The 19,667-nt window shown below is 51.7% G+C and overlaps 1 protein-coding gene across 5 annotated transcripts in view; it reads left to right on the plus strand.

Annotated features, from left to right (window-relative positions):
- The window catches only part of CASZ1 (castor zinc finger 1), a 263,569-nt gene that overhangs the window by 125,482 nt on the left and 118,420 nt on the right, over positions 1-19,667 (plus strand). For 3 of the 5 annotated variants that reach the window (XM_054009507.1, XM_054009511.1, XM_054009509.1), the window contains exon 1: positions 12,153-12,266. The exons of the other annotated variants lie outside the window; for them this stretch is intronic. In XM_054009507.1, the coding sequence (XP_053865482.1) occupies positions 12,218-12,266 (49 nt within the window). In that variant the 5' untranslated portion in view covers positions 12,153-12,217. Of the gene's footprint in view, positions 1-12,152; positions 12,267-19,667 lie in introns of those variants that run through there. 5 annotated transcript variants of the gene reach the window in all.

A 19,667-nucleotide genomic window follows, 5' to 3' on the forward strand; every position in this document is an offset into this window, starting at 1 on the left:
AGCCCCTGAAGCTAGGCAATGAGGTCCAAACATGCCTCTGGGGAAACAGACCCCTCCCTAGTCTCTGGCTGCTTGCACAGCTCCTGAGCATGTGCGTGCGTGTGTGTGTGTGTGCGCGCGCGCTCTCTTGAGTGTCTCTGTACATGTCCCCCATGCATGTGTAGTGGAGAGAAGAGAATAAGTTATAGTTTCAGCCAAGACCATGTTTGCTGTAAGGTTAGTGAGGGAGATAGCTCTGACACCTTTCAGCTCCTTGCACTCTCTAGTTGTATGATATCCCTTCACTCACAGAAATGCAGCCACCACTTGGGATGGAAGATGTGCCCCGTTTAGCAGCCTGCAACAGCCCCATGTAGCTGCGTAGGGCAGGAAATGCAGGTGAAATGGAATTTGCCGTAGGCAGGAAGGATAAAATCACCACGAGGGGGATCTGGCCCAGGCCCCAGGGAGAACAGCCCGACTCTGAAAAGGTGCCAGGGGCACCTTTAGTCCCCTGTGCACCTTCCGCAACACAGTCCCCCTGGGGCCACACAGGAACTCCTGGGAATGACACTCGCCAGCCACAGCTGCTGACTTTCAAAGGGAACATCCCTGCGCCAAGAACTGACTTCTGCCGAGAAACGAGAAACGTTCAGTCAGCTTCTGGGAGAGGGGGAAAGCCTGACAGGAGCCAGCCTGCACAGCGAGGGGAGAGTGGGCAGGGCTGGACTGCTGGGTGGGGAGGGGCAGAGGTGGCTCCATGTCAGTAGTAGGAGCGTGGGCAGAGGTGGCTCTGTGCGAGTGGAGGGGGGAGCGGACAGAGGTGGCTCTGAGCCAGTGAAGAGGGTTGCCGGCAGGGGTGGGTCTGTGCCAGTGGAGAGGGGAGCGGGCAGAGGTGGGTCTGTGCCAGTGGAGAGGGGAGCGGGCAGAGGTGACTCCGTGCCAGTGGAGGGGAGAGCGGGCAGAGGTGGGTCTGTGCCAGTGGAGGGGGGAGCGGGCAGAGGTGGCTCTGTGCCAGAGGTAGGGGGACTGGGCTGAAGTGACTCCGTGCCAGTGGAAGGGAGAGCGGGCAAAGGTGGGTCTGTGCTAGTGGAAGGGGGAGAAGGCAGAGGTGGCTCTGTGCCAGTGGAGGGAAGAGCAGGCAGAGGTGACTCTGTGCCAGTGGAGGGGGGAGCGGTCGGGGTGGCTTTGTGCCAGAGGAGGGGAAAGCGGCAGAGGTGGGTCTATACCTGGCTATTTTGCAGGGGCTCCCAGGGGTGGCCTGGTCGTCCCCCCATGATTTGAAGACAAGCTGTATAATATATTCGTGTCAGCTGCTAGAGAGTGCCGCTTGGGGTGAGGGGAGGGGATGGCGGGCTCAGGGGGAGGGGGCAGCATGCTGTCTCCCCCATCTCTCTCTGTTGCCTTGTCTCTTCTCTCGTCGCCTTTCTTTCTCCTTCTCTCTTTCCCTCTCTCTGTATTCTAACTCGTTTCCACAGCCGTTGTGCCTCTCAGGTTAGGTATGGCCTTTATCTGTAGCTAGCTGGTGTGAGACGCCCCTCTGTGGCGCCCTCTTGGTTAGAGGTCCATCCCCTTGGGTGTGGGGCAGAGGAGCAGGCCCGGGGAGGAGGGCTGCATGTCTCTTAGGCACAGGCCGAGCTGCCAGTGAAAGTTTGGTGGTTACTGGAGTCAGGAGAAGCTAATAACCCTGTAACTGGTATGAAGGTGAATTCATGGTCTAGTGAGCACTGAAAATGCGAGAGGGTTCTGAGACAGGCAGAGTGTGGAGAGGGGAATACATTGCATCCGCGGCTCAGGGCAGCATTGCCTCTCCAGAGAGAGGCAGGGAAGCCAAGAGCAAAGGACCAAGACATGTGCCCATCACCACCATGCTCCAGCGTTGGGGTACTGCCCTTCAGACTAGAAGGGCACTCGTTCACTTAACAAACACCATCTAAGAAACGTGTACGCACAATTGTGTGGCTACACACATGGACAGTTATGCATGCACAGCTGGGCACACACAACCATACCCCCCCACGGCCATAATGAACACACAGACAGTCGTGCAAATATACGATCATGCACACACATGCACAGCCCCACAAACACGGGTCATGCACTCTCACATGCATAGAGACTTACACAGAACTACACAAACTCACAGCGCACAAATACATTCCTTTTCTCATGCATTAGACACACAGAGACAAGTTGAGCCCAACTCCTCGCTGGTGTAACTGCACTGGAGTGAGACAGTGGCGTTGGATTTGCCCCAGCGTATCCTGACCATCTTTGCAGCTTCCTGTTGCGAATGGGAGCAGAGACACGGGAAACCTATTACTCTTCCAGCCGAGGGAAGCCAACGGCTGGGGATACCGGGAGCTCCGCCGAGAGGAAACCCCCCTTCAGCCTTTCACCTGAAGCTGGTAATCTCCCTGTACTGAGTCCCTGGAACAGGGGAATTGTGTTTGAAGCACAGCCAGTGGTGATTTAGTGGCAGACATTTGCAGAAGAGACTTTGATTAATTCGTAGTAAAATAAAGTAGCGCTCAGGTGCCAATGCCACATTCCAGGGCGAGCCGGCAACCTAGGTGCGCGCTGGGCCCGGCGCCAGCTGCCTGAGCAATCCCCGCGGAGGCGGCAGCGCCAGCCAACCAGCAATCTCTCCCTGCTTGGGCTTCTTAATTATTGATTTATTTTTTTCCCTTCCCTGGCAAAAAATATGGTATTTGGTAACAAGCTCCCATTGCAAAATGCTGATGATTTGGAGAATGTGTCACTGAGGCTGCAGGGTGATAAAGAGGAGCGGGAGCCCAACCAACAATCTGGCTCAGCCAGTTTGCCTATTTATTAAAGAAAAAGCCCAGATCATTAGCTTTTTTGTTGTTCGGTTTGTGGGCAATTCCTCTCGTGGCAACTCTCGGGCGCCCAGCAAATTAAACTTGGTATCGGCCTGGAGAGGTGGCAGAGGGACCAGCAGCAGCTTTGTCACCTAGTTAGTGCCGCAAAACTAGCAAGAAAGTGGGATTCATTTTTGCTAGCGCGCAGGTAACGCTTTACATGACCAGGCGGAATTGTTCTCCAGCATAGACGGCAGCTGTTAACCAGGGGTCCCTTCACATGAGTTAGCAGTTTCCAGGTTATGCTGTTGTCAATGCAGAGGGGCGCTCTTGAAGCCAGTGATGTCACTGGTATACAGGACCCGGACTGGGGGCGCGGGGGGCAGCATCGTTGGTGGTAGCAGTTGGGGTTCCCTGGGCTCCGTTTCATGTGGGGCTGGGGTGTAGCAGCCTGTTTGTGTGTTTTGTGGATTTTGTCAGGGAAAAGGTCAGGAGCGTCAGTTACCAGCAGCCAGAAAATCTCCAGAACTGCTCTATGGAGTGGCAGCAGGGGTCAGTTATAGAGCTGGGGAGTACAGCAGCTCTCCTCTGCCCATCGCTTGAAGGCATGCTAAGTACCCCTTAGATACCATCCTCTGTATGGCGTTGGCCTCCAGGGCTGTTGGATGGGGGACTTAGGAGAGACGCAGATCTGCACTAAGTGGCCCTTGTGCCAGCAAAACTCCCACTGACTCCCATGGGCCCTGAGTGGTCATTCCCCTAGCCACCAGCAGAGCGCTGGCTGGTTACCGAATGCTGAATGAGCAAGGTGGGAGTGGATGATTTTGATGACCAAGCTCAGCTTCCATGGGGAGTTATCTCGAGTCCGGGAGCTCGACCTGGAGAAAGGATCGAGAGTTGCGCTGGAGCTTTCTGACCTAGTTTTTTAAACAGCGAGTTGTTTTAGGAAGGGATTGGGTTCTATATTTTAATGACAACTGGCATCCCAGCCCCTTCCCTGGGAGACAGCCACCCTCCTCCTCCTCTCCTTCCTCCCCGAGACCCGGTCCATGCCCTCTCCACCATCATCCCGTTGATAAAGGTTCCCATGCCCCTCCTCACGTGGGCCCTGATGGGAGGGGCAGGGTATTTTTCAAGGTTTCTGCTGGGTTTTTTTCCCTCTGAAATATAAGGATGTGCAATTTTTTTAGTTTCAATTTAGCATTGGAGAATTTTATAATTTAGTAATTAAAATCTCTGATAGGCTTTAGAAATTGCAGCTAATTGAATTTAATGGGAAGATGATTTTCAATTTTATTTGATTACCCAGACCCCTGGCATTGGTATTTATGGGAAAAAAATGGGAAATGTGCTGTGTGGGCTAAGATGGCATAATTGAATTAAGGCTAATCGGATTTCTTTGTCATGAATTTCACTATAATTTTCCTATAATTTTCCATTAGATATCTAGTTTACAAATATTCACAAAGAAATGAAGCTCTTTCGGAATGGAGATTGCTGGCTAACAGGATTACAGGGACGATAGCTCGGCACTGCCAACCCGGGCTCCTTCAGTAATGCAATCGCTGTGTCTGCCTCACACTTTCCGCCTGCCACCGCCTCCCCCTGCCCCCTCCTGGCACATTGTCAGAGCCTCCTGCACGGCCATGCTTCCTTCAGGGTCTTTATTAGCTCTGCATGTCGTTGTGTCCGGCACACACACAGTGTCAGCACTCTCACACACGCAAACTCAGTGTCGGCACATACGATGACAGCATATGCACACGCAATGTCTGCACAGGCACATGCACACACAGTGTCAAATCACATACACGTGTAATGTCAGCATGCACACACAGTGTCAGAACATACACATGCACCTGTAATGTCAGCACGCACACACATCCACCCACAATGTCAGCATGTGCCCATGCATAGTATCGGCACATAAACACTGTCAGTACCCACGCACGCTTGTGCACACGTAGTGTCAACACATACAGACACTCTCACATGCAGTATCACAAGGAGATTCTTCCCCATCGCTTCCTGTTTGCCTGATGGGGAATCTCCCCCCATTCAATCCCTGCTGCACTCTGCATCGTGGAGCATTCTTGGCCTTCGTTCTCCACCAGATGCTTTCCCAGGGCTCTGTTCTCCGCCCTTTCCCCCATTCCCTGTCTCCTTTGTCACTTGCCTTCACTCTCCCCCTATTGCCAGGCTAACCATGCCGAGTCCCGGGCCAAACTCCCAGTGCCAGCCCCGCCTGCTTCCTCATGGGACCGTCAGCGCTCTCCATTCGCACTCCATTAGGCTCTCCGCACAAAAGCGGGACAGCCTTCAAGTGGCCATGGCTTTTGTCCCACGGGAACTGGCTGCTCTCAACTGCATAGCAGCCCCCAGTGGTACCCTGCATGCCTCTGAGCAACAGCTGTCACTGAGAGTTTGTGCTGTCCCATCCCACCTCCTGTTCCCAGCCCCCTCAGGTACCTCTCCTCATCTATGGAGTTTCAGAGCAAGGCTCTGGCTTGCTGCGTCCTCACCAAGAGAACCCATCAACTGCAGAGGGAGCTGCGAACTTCCCAGCCTGCTTCTAGTTTCCCTCCTTTCTGCCCTGTCTCCTCTCCAATCCAAACAGCTCAACTTCAGAGACTATAGTAACTGAAATGCACCCTCCACCCTGTCCATGGAAGAATCCATGTGCAGTTGCTTCTGCTCTTCCCGTCACCACCCCCTCCATCCCATCCACCTTCCTCTTCCCCGCTTCCCCCTCAGTCAGATCAGCTCTGGGCATTGGCACAAGTTCACTTTCCATCGGGGTATGGGGACTCTATCCTAAAAGCCAAGCCCATGTCTGTCTCTCTATCATCCCCACCTCTCTTACCTGCCAGGGGGACCACGCCACCTGCACCATGCACCTGCTGAAGCCCCGTCCCGCCCTGAGCTCACGCATAGAGTCATTGCCCTGGGTTGGGCAGTGAGAGGGGGCAGTGCCGCCATGTGCTCGTCTATGCTCTAAGCCAAACTCTGCTGCCTTGGCTTATGGGCAAGCCTTTGGGACCCGCCCATTCACACACTGCTGTGGGAGTGGGGCACAGGAATATGCCTTCTCCTTGGCACATGGGCTGCAACCTGGACTTAGAAGGGTTTTGCTGCTGATACCCACTTCACTATCACAGCCATAATCTTACTGCCCGGGCAAGACCCAGAGGCGGTGTCTTGGTATGTGCAGTATGGCGGTGTTTGCACCACTACGTGCTTACGTGTGAGTACATGAACGTGTACATGTATGTGTGCATGCTTTTTTGTGTCTGTGCTTGGACACGTGCCTTTACACATGTCTTGTGCGTGTATTTGCACACGAGTGTGCGTGTGTGCCGGAGGGAGACAGATTGGAGCAGGGCCTGTCTTTTTGTTCAGTGTCAGTACAACACCTAGCACAATGGGTCCTGGTCCGGGACTGGGTCTCTCAGGCGCTGCAGTAAAACAAATAATAAATAATAACGTTAATTAATACTAATGGGTCTGCCAGTGCCTTTCAGAGGGTTCTCTCTAGAGATGGAGTCTTGGGTAGTTTCAGGGCAGGGAGCTCTGGGCTAGACCAGGGTGGCATTTGCTGGTTTCATGGGCAGTGTTCTTACACCTCATGCACATTCACTCCTGGACTCAGTTCCATAGTAAAACTACCCCCCCTTTCCCTTCACCCCAAATCTCCAGCTCCCCCCCCGGGCTGCCCTTTAAATCTTCATTGTAGCTCTTTGTGAGTTACTTTGAACACCTTCTCCCAAGCACCCTCTGGGCCCCTGCGCAGCATGTGGCCTTACTCAGTGTGCATTCACTGCTCTGTGGCCTGCTTCTGGTACAGTAAGTCCCCGGAGGAAGTGGTCAGGTGGCAAGCATCACTCGGCTGGGACACCTGCTGGAAGAGCTGGGATCGCTGGCAGAGCATGAGGGAAGGGGGTGGGGGGAGGGAGACTAGTGTCAAATGGCTTGAATAAAGCCCAAGAAATAGTAAGTGGCATGAGCTAGGCCCAGGTACCAAGACCCGTTGGCCCTGCACAGCCCCACCCTTCACACTGATACTCGGTGGCGTCTCTCTGGCAGTGCTTGCCGGGCTTGTCATGCCAATAAAGTGATTGAAACTGAATTGAGAAGGAAGGAGCGAAAGAGCAGGAAAGGGGAAGAAAGCATGGATTGTCTGCTCCCGCCGCCCAGGCCCCGAGGCCTCTGGGCGCCTCCCTTGATGAAACAGAAATCAAACAAAATTACAGAAATAGGGCAAGAGCGTTTGCCTAATAAACTCCCTGAGCGAGAGGGAGTGGAGGAGCCTGGAGATGCCAGATCCCCAGCCCAAGAGCCAGAGCCCAGGTGGGTCTAGAGCAGAAGGTGCTTGGGTGAGCCCCAGCGGAGGAGAGAGAGAGAGAGAGGGAAAGGAAAGGAAATGGAAAGTGAGAGAAATAGAAAATGAAGGGGGAGGAGATGGGCAGAGGGTGATGTCCCACGTAACATTGTCCCTCCAAAATGTGGCATATCCCTTGATCAACCCTGGTCCAGCCTTCATGGGTAAAGCATTAAACTGTAATAATAATAATTAATCATCCCTCGCCCTCTCATCACAGCTTTCATCTGAGGATCTCCGAGCACCTGCAAACATTAATTAATTAAAGTTCTTAATGCCCCTTGGAGGCAGAGGAGGGACACGCAGAGATTGCTTCGCTTGCCTCTGAAGTGCAGCCACCTCTGGGGTGGAACGTGGCAGCTGCTAGACATTGCAGGCTGATACTGCAATACAGTTCAGGACAGGATGAAGGGCACTGCCCTCTCTCCAGGCATCTCGGGGGTCAGCATGTCCAGGAGCTAGAGTGTGGTCTGAGCCAACTCTGCCTTTGGGAGGGTCAGACCCAGTGGTGGGGAGGGGGGCAAAGCTGCCGTTTAAATGGTTTCACAAGGGATCCCAGCAGAGCAGGAAGCCAAGCGGCCCCAGTGGGAGGGAAGAGCAGCCTTTTCTTGGGTAAGAGGCAGGGAGGGAGGATGGGGAAATAAAGCCTGATCCTGTGACTGGAGATCACTGAGATAGGAAATCAGCCTCCCAATTGCGTCAGCTCCAGGGCGTGGACTTCACCTGAAACGCTCCTCAGCAGGTGGCTTCTGGAGGAGGAGCAGGAGCGATGGTGAGAAGTCTGCACCAGAGTCTGCAGCGGGAGTCCTGGGGGGGGGGAGAGAGAGAATGTGTGTGTGTGATGGCATGTGCATGTGTGTGCATTTGAGTGTATGAGCATGTTTTATTGTAGGAGTGTGCCTGCATGTCATGTGCATCTGCGTATGCTATGAGTGTATGTATTAATGTGTGACTCTTCATTTTTGTGTGTGCAGGAGCACAGGTGTATTCAGGAGGCATGTGTGTGTCATTGTAACAGTATGTGTACACTGTGTGTGTGCCTACTTTTTGACCCGTGCGTGTTATTGTGTGTGTTCTCCCTTCAGCCTGGGGTCTGGAATACAGAGCCCAGGCTCTCCGTGAATGACGGTGATGGGTAAAAGAGCTCCTACCATTTAATTATTGTATGTTTGTAGGAAATATTAGAGTGGAGAAATCTGCATTCATACAGGATGTTTCTCATGGTCTGGAACATAAGGGAGACTCAGGAATTTTAGGCCCTGAAAGGAGGTGCCAGACCAAAATCAAGTTGTACAAACCCTGTGATTAATAGAAATACAGGAGCAAAATATTCCCTTGCAGTGGCTTGGCATTACAATGTCCTGCTGGGGCCTGGGAACCAGGAATGGGCACTGACTAGAAACTGGCTAGGCTAGTGTCACTCTCTGGTCTCTCTGCATGGAGTATGGTAGGCAGATCTAAAAGATGAGACCCAGCAATCGCGGTGGTAGGAATCACCCAGCAGTGGAGGCCAGGCGTGTTGGCCGACAGTCCCTTTAAAGTAGGAGTTTGATTTCTTCAGGCTGGAAATGAGCATCATGGCTTAATGGTTTTTGGGGTCTTTAAATAAATGAGTGAAGCAGAAAGCCGTCAAGATATAATAATCTGGTCCCTCTGGCTTCTGCTGGTGTAAAACCTAGGTGAAGGGCTCCACTCCAGCTGGGTGCATGGCCCTGCTCCACCAGGGGGCCCACAGGCCCGAAAGTTGGCTAGGCCATGGCGGGAGGGGTATGGCCTGGGGGTCCTCCGATTGGGGGCACTGCTTTTCTTCCCCAGGTGTGAACGCCCCTGAGCTGCAGCTTCCCCGCTGATTTGAGGGCTGCTCCAATCTTGGGCAGGGCAGACAGTGCCCTCGGTCTTAGGGCATCCAGTCCACATCCCCTCCCTGTTTGGCCACTCCCACTTCCTGGCTTGTGAATGGAGCCCATGGTGGACTCCCTCCTTCTGGACTTGAGCCCAGTGTCTGGTTTTGTGCCAGCGGAAGCCAGGGTGGCTAGAGCCCAGCAAGACAATTCAAACTCTCTTTGGGTCACAATGATGCCCCCCGCCTCCTGGTGTTGTCCTAAGGGGTTTTATACATGCAGATTTAGGGCCTGCCTTGATGGCACCCATGGGGTCCCTGAGCTAAGGAACAGCTCCAGCCTTGTGGGTAGTAGCTTGGAAATTCATTGGCTATTCCTAAGCACTGCCTGAGCGTCCTGCTCCTCCAGAATCCACATGGCCCAAGACAGAACGTTTTAAAAAAAAAAAAAAGAGCTCACAACCCATTCGAAATACCTATTTAATCAGGTAAATAATCTGTTCGTTTGTTTTAAAGAAAGAGACGTATGTGTGTGTTTACCCAACACGCCTCTGAGAACCTCCCTAACATTCTTTTCTACTTAAAAATAAAAGCAACAAAAAATGAGGAAATTCAGGGCACAAAAACCATAACCCTGTTGGGGCCAAACACATCCCTGGTGTAATGGCACTGACTTCCTGAGGCCTGCACTAGCAGTGGGATTGGCCCAGTGTGTTTAAATAATGTTAAAGCTTGTGACATAAACCAGTAAAACACTCAACCATTCAGAGTGAACACTACTGCTCTGGCCTGAGTTTGTTTTGTACTGTGCACACACACCCATGTTACACTTGTACACTGACATGTATCTGGAGTAATCTTAAAGCATTGCCTCCAGCTGCGCCAGGTCTGATTTTGGCCCTTTGGAGCGGATGTAATCCAGTACAGAATTTGATCTCAGTTACCCCAGTGTAAATCCAGAGTTAACTCCAGTGAAGTCAGTCACTATTGCTAGTATCAACCCCTTATTACACTTGTGTACACACACACATTTTACACTTGTGTTCACACCCATCCCACATTACATTCATGTACACCCCCCATATTACACTTGTGTACACACCACCCTCCTACATTACGCTCATCTACGCCCACCCCATATTACACTCATGCACACACATACACTAGTACACACTCTCTGCCTTACCCAATACGCAGTCATTCTCTCCCACACAACATTGTCTACTACACACTTACAGACAGGGTGACCAGACAGCAAGTGAAAAATCGGGATGGGGGTGGGGGGTAATAGGAGCCTATATAAAAAAAAAGACCCAAAAATCGGGACTGCCCCTATAAAATTGGTCACCTGGTCACGCTACTTAGAGACTTCTCCGCACACAGCACACACTGTAACACACTCATTTGCACTCTCTCACACACATGCACTGATTCATTCCCACATGCAATCATTCTCTCTCTCACACTAGCACACACTCATAGACACTCTGCCTTGCACACAGCACACCCCCTCGGACTCCTTCACTCCAGCCGTTCTCTCTCTAACGCTGCAGGCATTCCTGTGACCAAATCAGTCTGGGAGAGCTGCTTGGTTCCATTGGCTCTTTATTCAATTCAAGCTTCTCCAGGATAATATTGCCGCCCTGTTGGTGCAAAGACTTGGAACCTTTCTAGGTGACTCCTTAGAAAAGGGGATGTGGCAGCTCACCTGGGATTATTTTTATTATTTGTATTGCCCTAGCATCTAGGAGCTCCAGTCAGAGCCCAGGACCCCATTGTCCTCAATCTGGAGTCAGCAAGCCAGATCCTGATCTCAGCTGGGCCAGTGTAACACCATCCCATGGGGTTACTCCAGATTGACACCCATGTAACTGAGCTCAGATTGTAGCCCAGTAGGTCCCAACTCTAGGGTGTGAGGGAACTGTGTGCAGCCTTGAGGGGGCCAGCGCCGTGGAAGCATCGATCCACTGACGCCTGCCATCTGTGTGAAGCAAGCCAGAGCACAACACAAATGCAAAGGCACATTTCTGCATAATTTTTTCCTCCCCACTGGTGGGTTTTGTTCTCATTCAGAGAAACAATAAGTAACAATAAAAGCTGGAACTCCCTCCCCCCTATCCTAGGGAAGGAGGGGAGAAAAATACCCAAGTCCTTTCCAAAGCAAAAGCCCCCCCAAAAGTGATTGCATCTTACGTTTTCCTCTGCCGAGCGATCCCTAAATTAAATACTAAATGACCATTAGTTCATGTTTGCTCAGCGCTTTGAAGGGCCTAGGCTGTACTCTCCTCTCATCTGTACCCTGGGCTTACTTCAGACTAGGGGACAGATTCTGATCTCCTTTACACTGACATGTATCTGGAGTAATCTTAAAGCATTGCCTCCAGCTGCGCCAGGTCTGATTTTGGCCCTTTGGAGCGGATGTAATCCAGTACAGAATTTGATCTCAGTTACCCCAGTGTAAATCCAGAGTTAACTCCAGTGAAGTCAGTCACTATTGCTAGTATCAACCAACTCTTATCTAACATAATCTTCCCTACAGGGTGCACCCCCCTGGCACAGCACTTTGCCCAGTTAAATCAGTCCAGGGAGTGGGGAAGAGAGACATTGAGCCTTAAATCTTTATCCCTCAAGTCCTTGCCACTGAGCTCCCTGGCTGCTGGGGTTAGTTTCCCGCAGGGGCTCGCGTTCACCGGCCTCGTGTGTCCTTTTCTTTTCTTTTTTCTTTTTTCTTGGGGCCCTGAGTCCCGCCTCTCCGCCCAGGGAGCCAAAGGTTTGGGAAAGCAGCGAGCCAATAAGGCCGGCCCCTAGCAAGCAGCCCTGATAGGGTAACGCTGCTTGGCTGGGCTTTTTTTCAGAACTGCTCAGCTCGCTGGCTGGGAGCTGGTTCCCTCAGCATCTTCCCTGGGAGGTAGCGAGCAGAGGCAGGGGAAGGCACCCTGATCTTTCACCTGCCCTCTAGCCAGTAGGGAAGGCCAGGCAGGGGGGTGTGGCCAAGCTCTGTCCTGCCAATCACCTTCACTTTTGACAGCCAGCCTTCTCCTCCCCCCCCACCATCACCCGCCCCCCCCCCCCCCCCACCAGTGAACTCTGCTGCCAAAGTGTTCTCGGGGAGGACCGTCAAAAGCAATGACATCAGTATTTTAAACCAACTTGTTATTCGGGGAGCAATCAGTTGCAATTAGGTATTAATTAAGTATTATGAAAGTTGATTATTTGAGTGAATTCGGCTTTCGTCTCTCCGACTATGGTAAGTACAGCACAATTGTTCTTTTCCTGTCCCTTGTTCTTTCAGTTTGCACACACACAAAAAGCCCCTTCTGTGCGTGTCTTTTCTTTTCCCTCCCCTTTCCCTTTCATTCTTTCATTTGTTCTTTCTCTCCCGGTGCTGCTCTCTTTTTTATTTTTCTTTTCTTTTCCTCCCTCTGCCCGTGTCTCTTCTCTCGCTCTCTTTCCTGCAGGCGCGACCGATGGGGCTGGTTCGTCTATAAATAGTTTCTCTTTTAGTTTAATAAACTACCCAGCACAGCTGATCAGCTTTGGGTGGCCTTAGAGAGGGAGGGGGAGAGAGAGAGAGATTTTAATTTCTGTCTTTTTTTCCCTGTTTGGTGGGGAGCAGAAGAAACTTTTTTTATGTTTCCAAAGCTGACACTGGGAAAGTGGAAGGTGCCAGGGGTGTGTGTGTATGGAGGGGTGACATGTCACTCTGATGGGGGAGGGGTATTGTTTTGGGGGGCTGGGGGTGTTCCCCCCGCTGGAGCTTTAGATATTCTGTGGAAGCTTGTGAGAGTTTTCGGAGAGCAGCTCAGAATCAGGGTGCCTGACCCCCAGGTACCGCTCAAGGTGGGGACTCTCAGACTTTCACTTTTCTTTCAGTTGTTTTACGGAAGTTCCTTCCCCCCCCCCCCCCCCCCCCCAACCCAGCCTCTCTCTCTCTAACCAGATGAAGTAAGGAGGTGGGGGGAACTGGCTTCAAGAGGATCTCTCCCTCCCGGTAGATTTCAGATCCTGATCTGTTTGGGAGGCTGTCACTGAGAGAGTCCCCGGGGTGAGAGAGGGGAGGAGGGACAGATAAATAGAGAGAGAATGATGCAGAGAGGGGGAAGTTTGTGGGGATTTTGAAATGATTCTGCATTTATATATATTTAAGTCATGTGGGTTGTTTTTTCTTTAATTTTGTTACCCCCTTCTAAGCTCTGGCGTCTTGTTGGTAAAGGTTGCTTGTCAGGTTCCTGTGCTGTCTAAATGAAAAGGAATTTAATTTATTTGGGACAAGGTAGTGTCAGATGAAGAGGATGCTTATTACATTTAATGAGTTTTTTTTTTTTCACCTGGGCACATCTGGGATGGGTTTGTTTTTGTCCTTTCCATGCGAGGTGTGTAAGCTCTGGGAGGAGGGATGGCAGGCCCCCTCCTTGCTGGTTTTGGTTTCAGATTACAGGGCCCAGTATCAGGACTGGATGCAGTTTTGATAGTAGATTTTGTGGACCAGTCTCTGGTTTTTAGTTCTGGTGTCGGTCTGGCAGGGTGTGAGGAGCTCTCTCGGCCTATTGTCAGGCTGGGGCACGGGTTGGGATTGAGAGACACTATCTGGGTGGGATGAGGTTTAGGGTTGTGATTTCACGGCCCAGTATCAGGCTGGGATGTGATTTCAGCATGGGAGTTGGTGGCAGGCTGGGTGCATTGTGTTGTCAGGCCTGGGGTAGGCTTTGGGCTTGGATTTCACAGCCTTGTTGGGAGTTCAGTGCAGGCAAGTTTGGAGTTTGTCAGGAATCCCTCAGGCCCCATTTCCTACTATATGAGGTTCCAACACCTTGTCTTTTTTGACCCAGTCCTACTGGGAAAGTGAAACACCATCCTTCTCAATGATTTAACTCCACTCTCCCCTTGTTAAAAACTAAATGACAGCAGTGGGCCAAACCAGCTTGCACTGGCGATCCTGTCACTATTTGGATCATTGTTGTAGTATATTTTTACAAGGGATAAGACAGTAATAAACTGGTTGATGATTGACTGGCCTGAACTTTGAACTCTGCTATTTTGCTTTAAAAGAATAAAGTTTTTTTTTAATGATACCAGGAATCAAAAAGAGCAGGAAGGACTCGCACACCTTGGTTTGAGATCTCGGTTGGCCCAGACCTGGGCGTGTGCTGTTGCCTCTCTTTAGTAGACCAAGGAGCTGGGAGGCTGAGTGGGCAGGGGCAGTTTTAAGGATGTGGTGAATTTAAGAAGGGTGGATAATTTTAAAGAGAAATAAACAATGATTTCCGCCTCCCGCCCCAAATTCAGGAACTGTGGCAGCTCCTAGATTGGGGATTGAATTGTAGCTGTGCCAGGTGTTTTCAGCCATGGTTGGCCTGGTTTCAGGACCTCTCTCCATTTAAACTCCCCTTTCTGGAGAGATAATGCCTCCTGCTGGCTGGAGCTATACCCTGTCAGCCAATCAGTGTCAAACGCTCCCTCACATGCAGAGTTAACCAGCTTCACCAGTAACCAGCGCTGGGCCTCCTGCTCCCTGTCCCGTCCTCATAGCTATGGAAACTTCCCTCTGGCCTGCACTGTTGAGATGCAGGAGATGGGACAATGTAGCCCCTCCTCTGTCACGCAAGTGTAACGCATGCATGGGCTTCACCGCCGTGCTTGCAGGTAACAGACCTTCCACACTCTGGTACGGGAGCCCAGGGTGCTGATAAGCTATGGAAATCAGGATCTGGGAGATCTGTTTAGGTCAGCATTACAATCTGCATGTGGGTGAACTCATCCACTGTGATCATGGGGCAAAGACCTGCCCCATGATCACCGTCTCTAACCATTATCTTCTTGAGAGCCGGCTTACCTCCCTCAGTCATTGTGGCTTGAATTCTCTCCAGTCCCTTAGGCCTTGCATCCCCAGGGCAGTACCTGAATGGCCGCTCATGAGAGAGAGCGGGAAGTCAATGGGGACCCAATGTATAAAGTCTGGAGGCCTGGTCCTGCTAAGGGCTTTGTACACTGAGTTGATACACATATGGGACCTCTAGGATCAGAAACTTCCATAGAAGTTAAAGGTAGGAAAGATCTCCCAGGTCAACTGATCCACCTGGGGCCAGGGTAGGATTGTTCCCTACCTGGGATTGTCTAGGAATCTGCTTTTAAATATCTCAAGCAATTGGGCTCCCGTCACTTTCCCTGGGACTCTTTCATCATCTGATCAACCTCAGTCTGGGAACTGCACTCAGACTAGAGACAAGGAGCCTAGATACCGGGGGGGCGGGGTGTGTGTGGCAATTAATACCGAGATTGTTGGATGCACCCAATTTTCCATTGGGGGATAATTTTGTACTTTCATTGTGTTAAAATGCTGTTTTCAAATAAACCTGGAAATATCCCCTGGGGTGGGGACACCACCCTTGTTGCTCCTAGAGAGGACAGCTACTGGATTTTAAACAACATTTAGAACAAAAAAAGTAGGGTGTGTATGTACATGCAATGTACTGTAGCCTTCCACTGTAAAAAAAAAAAAAAAAAAAAAAAAAAGCTTCTACTTCACGGATAGAGAAAACTGTGGAAGTGGGTGTGATCAATACAGATACTCAAGCTGGGAGGGAGCAAGCATTTATTATGTAATTTTTGAACCTTTAGTCTCTCTTTCTATGGTTCCCTGAGCTGTTTGCCCTTCTCCCCTGTCTGCTGTCCTCCCATCTGGGGAAGGCCATACACATGGGGAACTTTTCTGCAGTTTGTTTTGATTTTGACTTAATGGGTAGAATTTTACAGCAGGGCTCTCATGCTCTGGTGAGTTCTCAGCAGCCTCCCTGATAAACTCTCGCAGATTTTTCCATAATAGCTGGGCTGACCTAGTGTCTTGGGCCTACTTTTGACTCGCTTTCTACCATCAAAAAGGAAATCTGGGCTGTGGAATGGCTGCCTGTTGAGGTTTCATACTCAAAAGTTGACAGAAAGTGGCTGGGAAGTATCAAGCTGGTGCAGAGAGCATGGCTTGGGACTTCGGAGAGAGGGGCAGCGTCTTTCCCCTCTTCTCTCCCACCTCCACCCCGTTGCCTCTTTTTGTCCACAGGGATATTTTGCCATCTATATTGTTTTAGGGTGGTGGGTTTCCAACCGGGAGTCAGTTCAGAGGAGTGCCATCATCGAAAAGGCCCAGCCTGCTGGTTGGCCAACCAGAAGATGGTTTGGGACAATCCATGTCCTGAGCTGCACTTTGCTAGCCAGAGAGGGGGCACAGGAGATTTTATTTGGGGAGGGAAGGGGCAGAACCCACACCCCAAAGTCCCACATGGTACTGTCCCCCTCGGTTTAACGCGGACTGGATCAATTTGGACGTCTTCAGCAATAAAAAATGCCAATCTCGTCCTAATTCACCAGGCCCCGAGATGACAGCAAATTTACATTTTTTAATTAAACTAGCAGCCAGTTTTTATGAGAGGGGGCTGGGTTATGCAAATCAAATGGTTGTGTACGAAAGATTAGGAGAGTTTGGGAATAAATTCCACAAATGCTAATAAAAAAAAAGAGAGAGAGAATGAGAGAGGGACATTGTTCCATTAGCCCCTTTTAGACTGATTTCCCTGGAGAGAAAGGGATGTGGGAGTGGGGGGGAGAAGGCTTTCAGAGACAGGTAAAATCCATTTTGAGGATTGAAAGCCCCCTTCGGACCAGGACCCCGCTGCTCCCTGTTTCTTCTCCCAGAGCAGAATGGTACATGGGGGTGGGGAGAGGCACCAGAGACAGGAGAAGGAACTTATTAGCTTCGAATTCTGACCGTACAAGTTAGAAACACGAACTCGGAGCCATTGAGCTGCCAGAAACATCTGTCTTGGGTGACTGCGGCCAGGCCAGATGCACGAGGGGGCACTCTGTGGGCGGAGGATGGGGTGGCACTGTATAGCGCGAGGCCCAGTCAGGTGAGGGAATGGACCCTGGATGGGCAAAGGGCGAGGCCTGATGGAAGGGGAGAATGAGACAATACTGGATGGGCCATATGAGGAAGTGGGGCCTGGACAAGCACAGGATCAAACTGAGTAGGGAAACTGGGGGCTAGATGGGTACAGGGCTGGGCTAAGGAACTATGCAGACAAACAGGAACATACACTTGCTCCACATTGGATGGGTACAGGGCTGGGCCAGCATGCTGCATGGGTACAGGGCTGGGTCAGACAGGTGCAGAGCTGGGCCGGCATGCTGGATGGGTGCAGGGCAGGGCGGGCATGCAGGATGGCTGCAGGGCTGGGCCGGCATGCTGGATGGGTGCAGGGCTGGGCCAGATGGGTGCAGATTTGGATTGTTTGGTACAGTGGGTGCTGGATGGATATGAACATATTGTTCCCTCCCACAAACTCCAAACCCTCTCTTCCTCCTTCCTTTGGGCTCATTGGTGCTGAGTCCATAAGTAAGACCTTCACAGCTCCACCTGTCTCTCCTGCATCCCACTGGACCAGCACTGCCCTTCCTCCTGTTTCTCAGGAGACTCCCTTTCCATCTGGACACACAGGTACTGGAAGTATCCCTGTCCCTCGGCCCATGGGGAGAGTAGCTGACAGTGGAGCAGCCGTGGGATCTGGTGGGGTTCTTCTTCTGCCAGATGCTTCCCTGACAGCCCCATTGAAATGTAAATGTGCAATTTTCCTGGTTACAACATGTCCCTCTTTAAAGTTCCTGAAGTCCTTTCCTAGGGACCATTGGGGTTTCCCGTCCTCATCTTCTGGCTGCGTTGGAGGTTCCCTGGTGATTTGGGAGCTGGGGTCCTGGCTCAGGTGCCAGGTACAGAGTAGAGCAACTGTCAGTCACTGAATAACAAACATAAAATGTTCCTGAGGTGGGAAAGTGTTTGGAGCTTCCAGGCCTGGGGCAGTTTCAGGCTCAGAAGGAAAGCTGAGCAACACATACAGCCTGGTGAGCGAGCAGGCGAGGTAGAGAGGATGAGAAGGGGATAGGGGAAAGGCATGGGAAGCACTAGGTGCAATTCGCCTGCTGGCCTAAGTGCCCACGGCACCGAGCGCTCATTGGCTCAGTGTGGAATTTGGATCCCCCATTCCCAGTTTGGGGTGTGAAATGATGATTCACTCATGCCCTCCTGTGAATTGTGGGAGGGGTTGTTTCAGCAAAGCTTCTTGTGAAACGAAGTGAAAAGTAAAGATCTGCACAGGTGTGTTTGGGGGCAAGTGGAACCCAGAGATGTGCACATACCCCCAGCTGTGCTGCACACATACACACCTGCTCTGGACACACCTACACGTTCTTGTATTCACACACACCCAGCTGTGCTGCACACGCACCTCTTCTGGACACAATCCTCCACACTCTTACACACACACCTACTCATGCTGTACACATACACACACATCTGCTCCGGACACATCCTACACACTCTGCACACAGCTGCGCTGCACACATACACACACACCCGTGCTCTGGACACGCTCCCTCTTGCACGCTATTGTACACTCACATGTGCTGTGCTGAGCCCTCTCTTCATTGATTCTGGAGGGGTTGGTGTCTCAGTGTTTTAGTTGTGTGTGTGTGTGAATGGGGCTGGCATCAAAGCCCTGGACCCTGAAGGCATCTCTTTACCTATAGGACAGGCCCAGCATGGTTTGTTCCTCTGCACTTTGTCGTCTGGGCCAGTGCCTCAAGTCTGGCCTGATGGCTAAGAGGGGAATTCAGCCTTCTGGGCACATTTGCTCCTTGGCCTCTGCTGAGGTTGCTACCAAGGGAAGTGGTAGTTGTGCTGGTGGCTTTTGTCATGTAGGCTCTTGAGCTGCCCTGAGGCCAGAGACCTCTGAAGCTACCAAGGAGGGGTCTGTGTCGGAGCCCTAGCCCCGGTCTTCGTCAGGACCACAAGGGTCTGCCTGACATGTGAGGGTCTGGGGCACCACCACGGATGTGAGCCCGGGCTGGGGGAGAGATCTTTAAATCACCCAGGCGCCTGGCTTGTTAAATACATCCCCACTGCAATTTACTTGTTCCAGTCAGCCCCGTTCTAAAGAAAGCAGGTAACCTTCCAGCCTAGGGAAGACTGGGGATCGTTCAGCACAGCTTGCCCTGGAGGAGATTCAGAGCTAAGGAGCCCTGCACCCCCTTCCACCTCATCTCTGCTGCCAGCCAGTCTCATCTGCTGAGCATCAAGCACACACCAGGGCGGAGTGTCAAACTGCATGGGACAGGAGGAGGATGCGGGCGGGGAGGCTGTGTGTGCGTGGTGGGGACCAATCTTGCTGACTACCAGAGCGGAGGCCAAGGGGCTGCTGGAATGAAGGGTCTCAGGAATGAAGTCTGAGTATAGCAGAGGGCCCTCCCCCCTGGGTTATTTTGCATCCCTTCTCTTGGCTGGGGGAGGCTGTGTAATTGCATTGGTAATTGCAGAGGAGACAACCATATGCGACCATGTAAACCGAGGAGAGAGAGAGGCCTAGTGGTTAAGATCTGGGGCTCAGGAGACCTGGGTTCTATTCCTGGCTTGGGCCCATCACTTCCCTTCTCTCTGTGCCTCAGCTTCCCTGTCGATAATATGGGGATAACAACATGCCACCTGTCCAGCCCAGAGACACTTCAGCGATGGGAATAAATGAATTAGGGCTATGGCCTATCCATGGGCAGAGTGCAGGGCTAGGGCCAGGAATGCTGCTTCCCCCAGGCAGAGCGGATCTTACTT

Source organism: Malaclemys terrapin, chromosome 19, assembly GCF_027887155.1.
Source record: "Malaclemys terrapin pileata isolate rMalTer1 chromosome 19, rMalTer1.hap1, whole genome shotgun sequence".
Taxonomy (NCBI): Eukaryota; Metazoa; Chordata; order Testudines; family Emydidae; genus Malaclemys; species Malaclemys terrapin.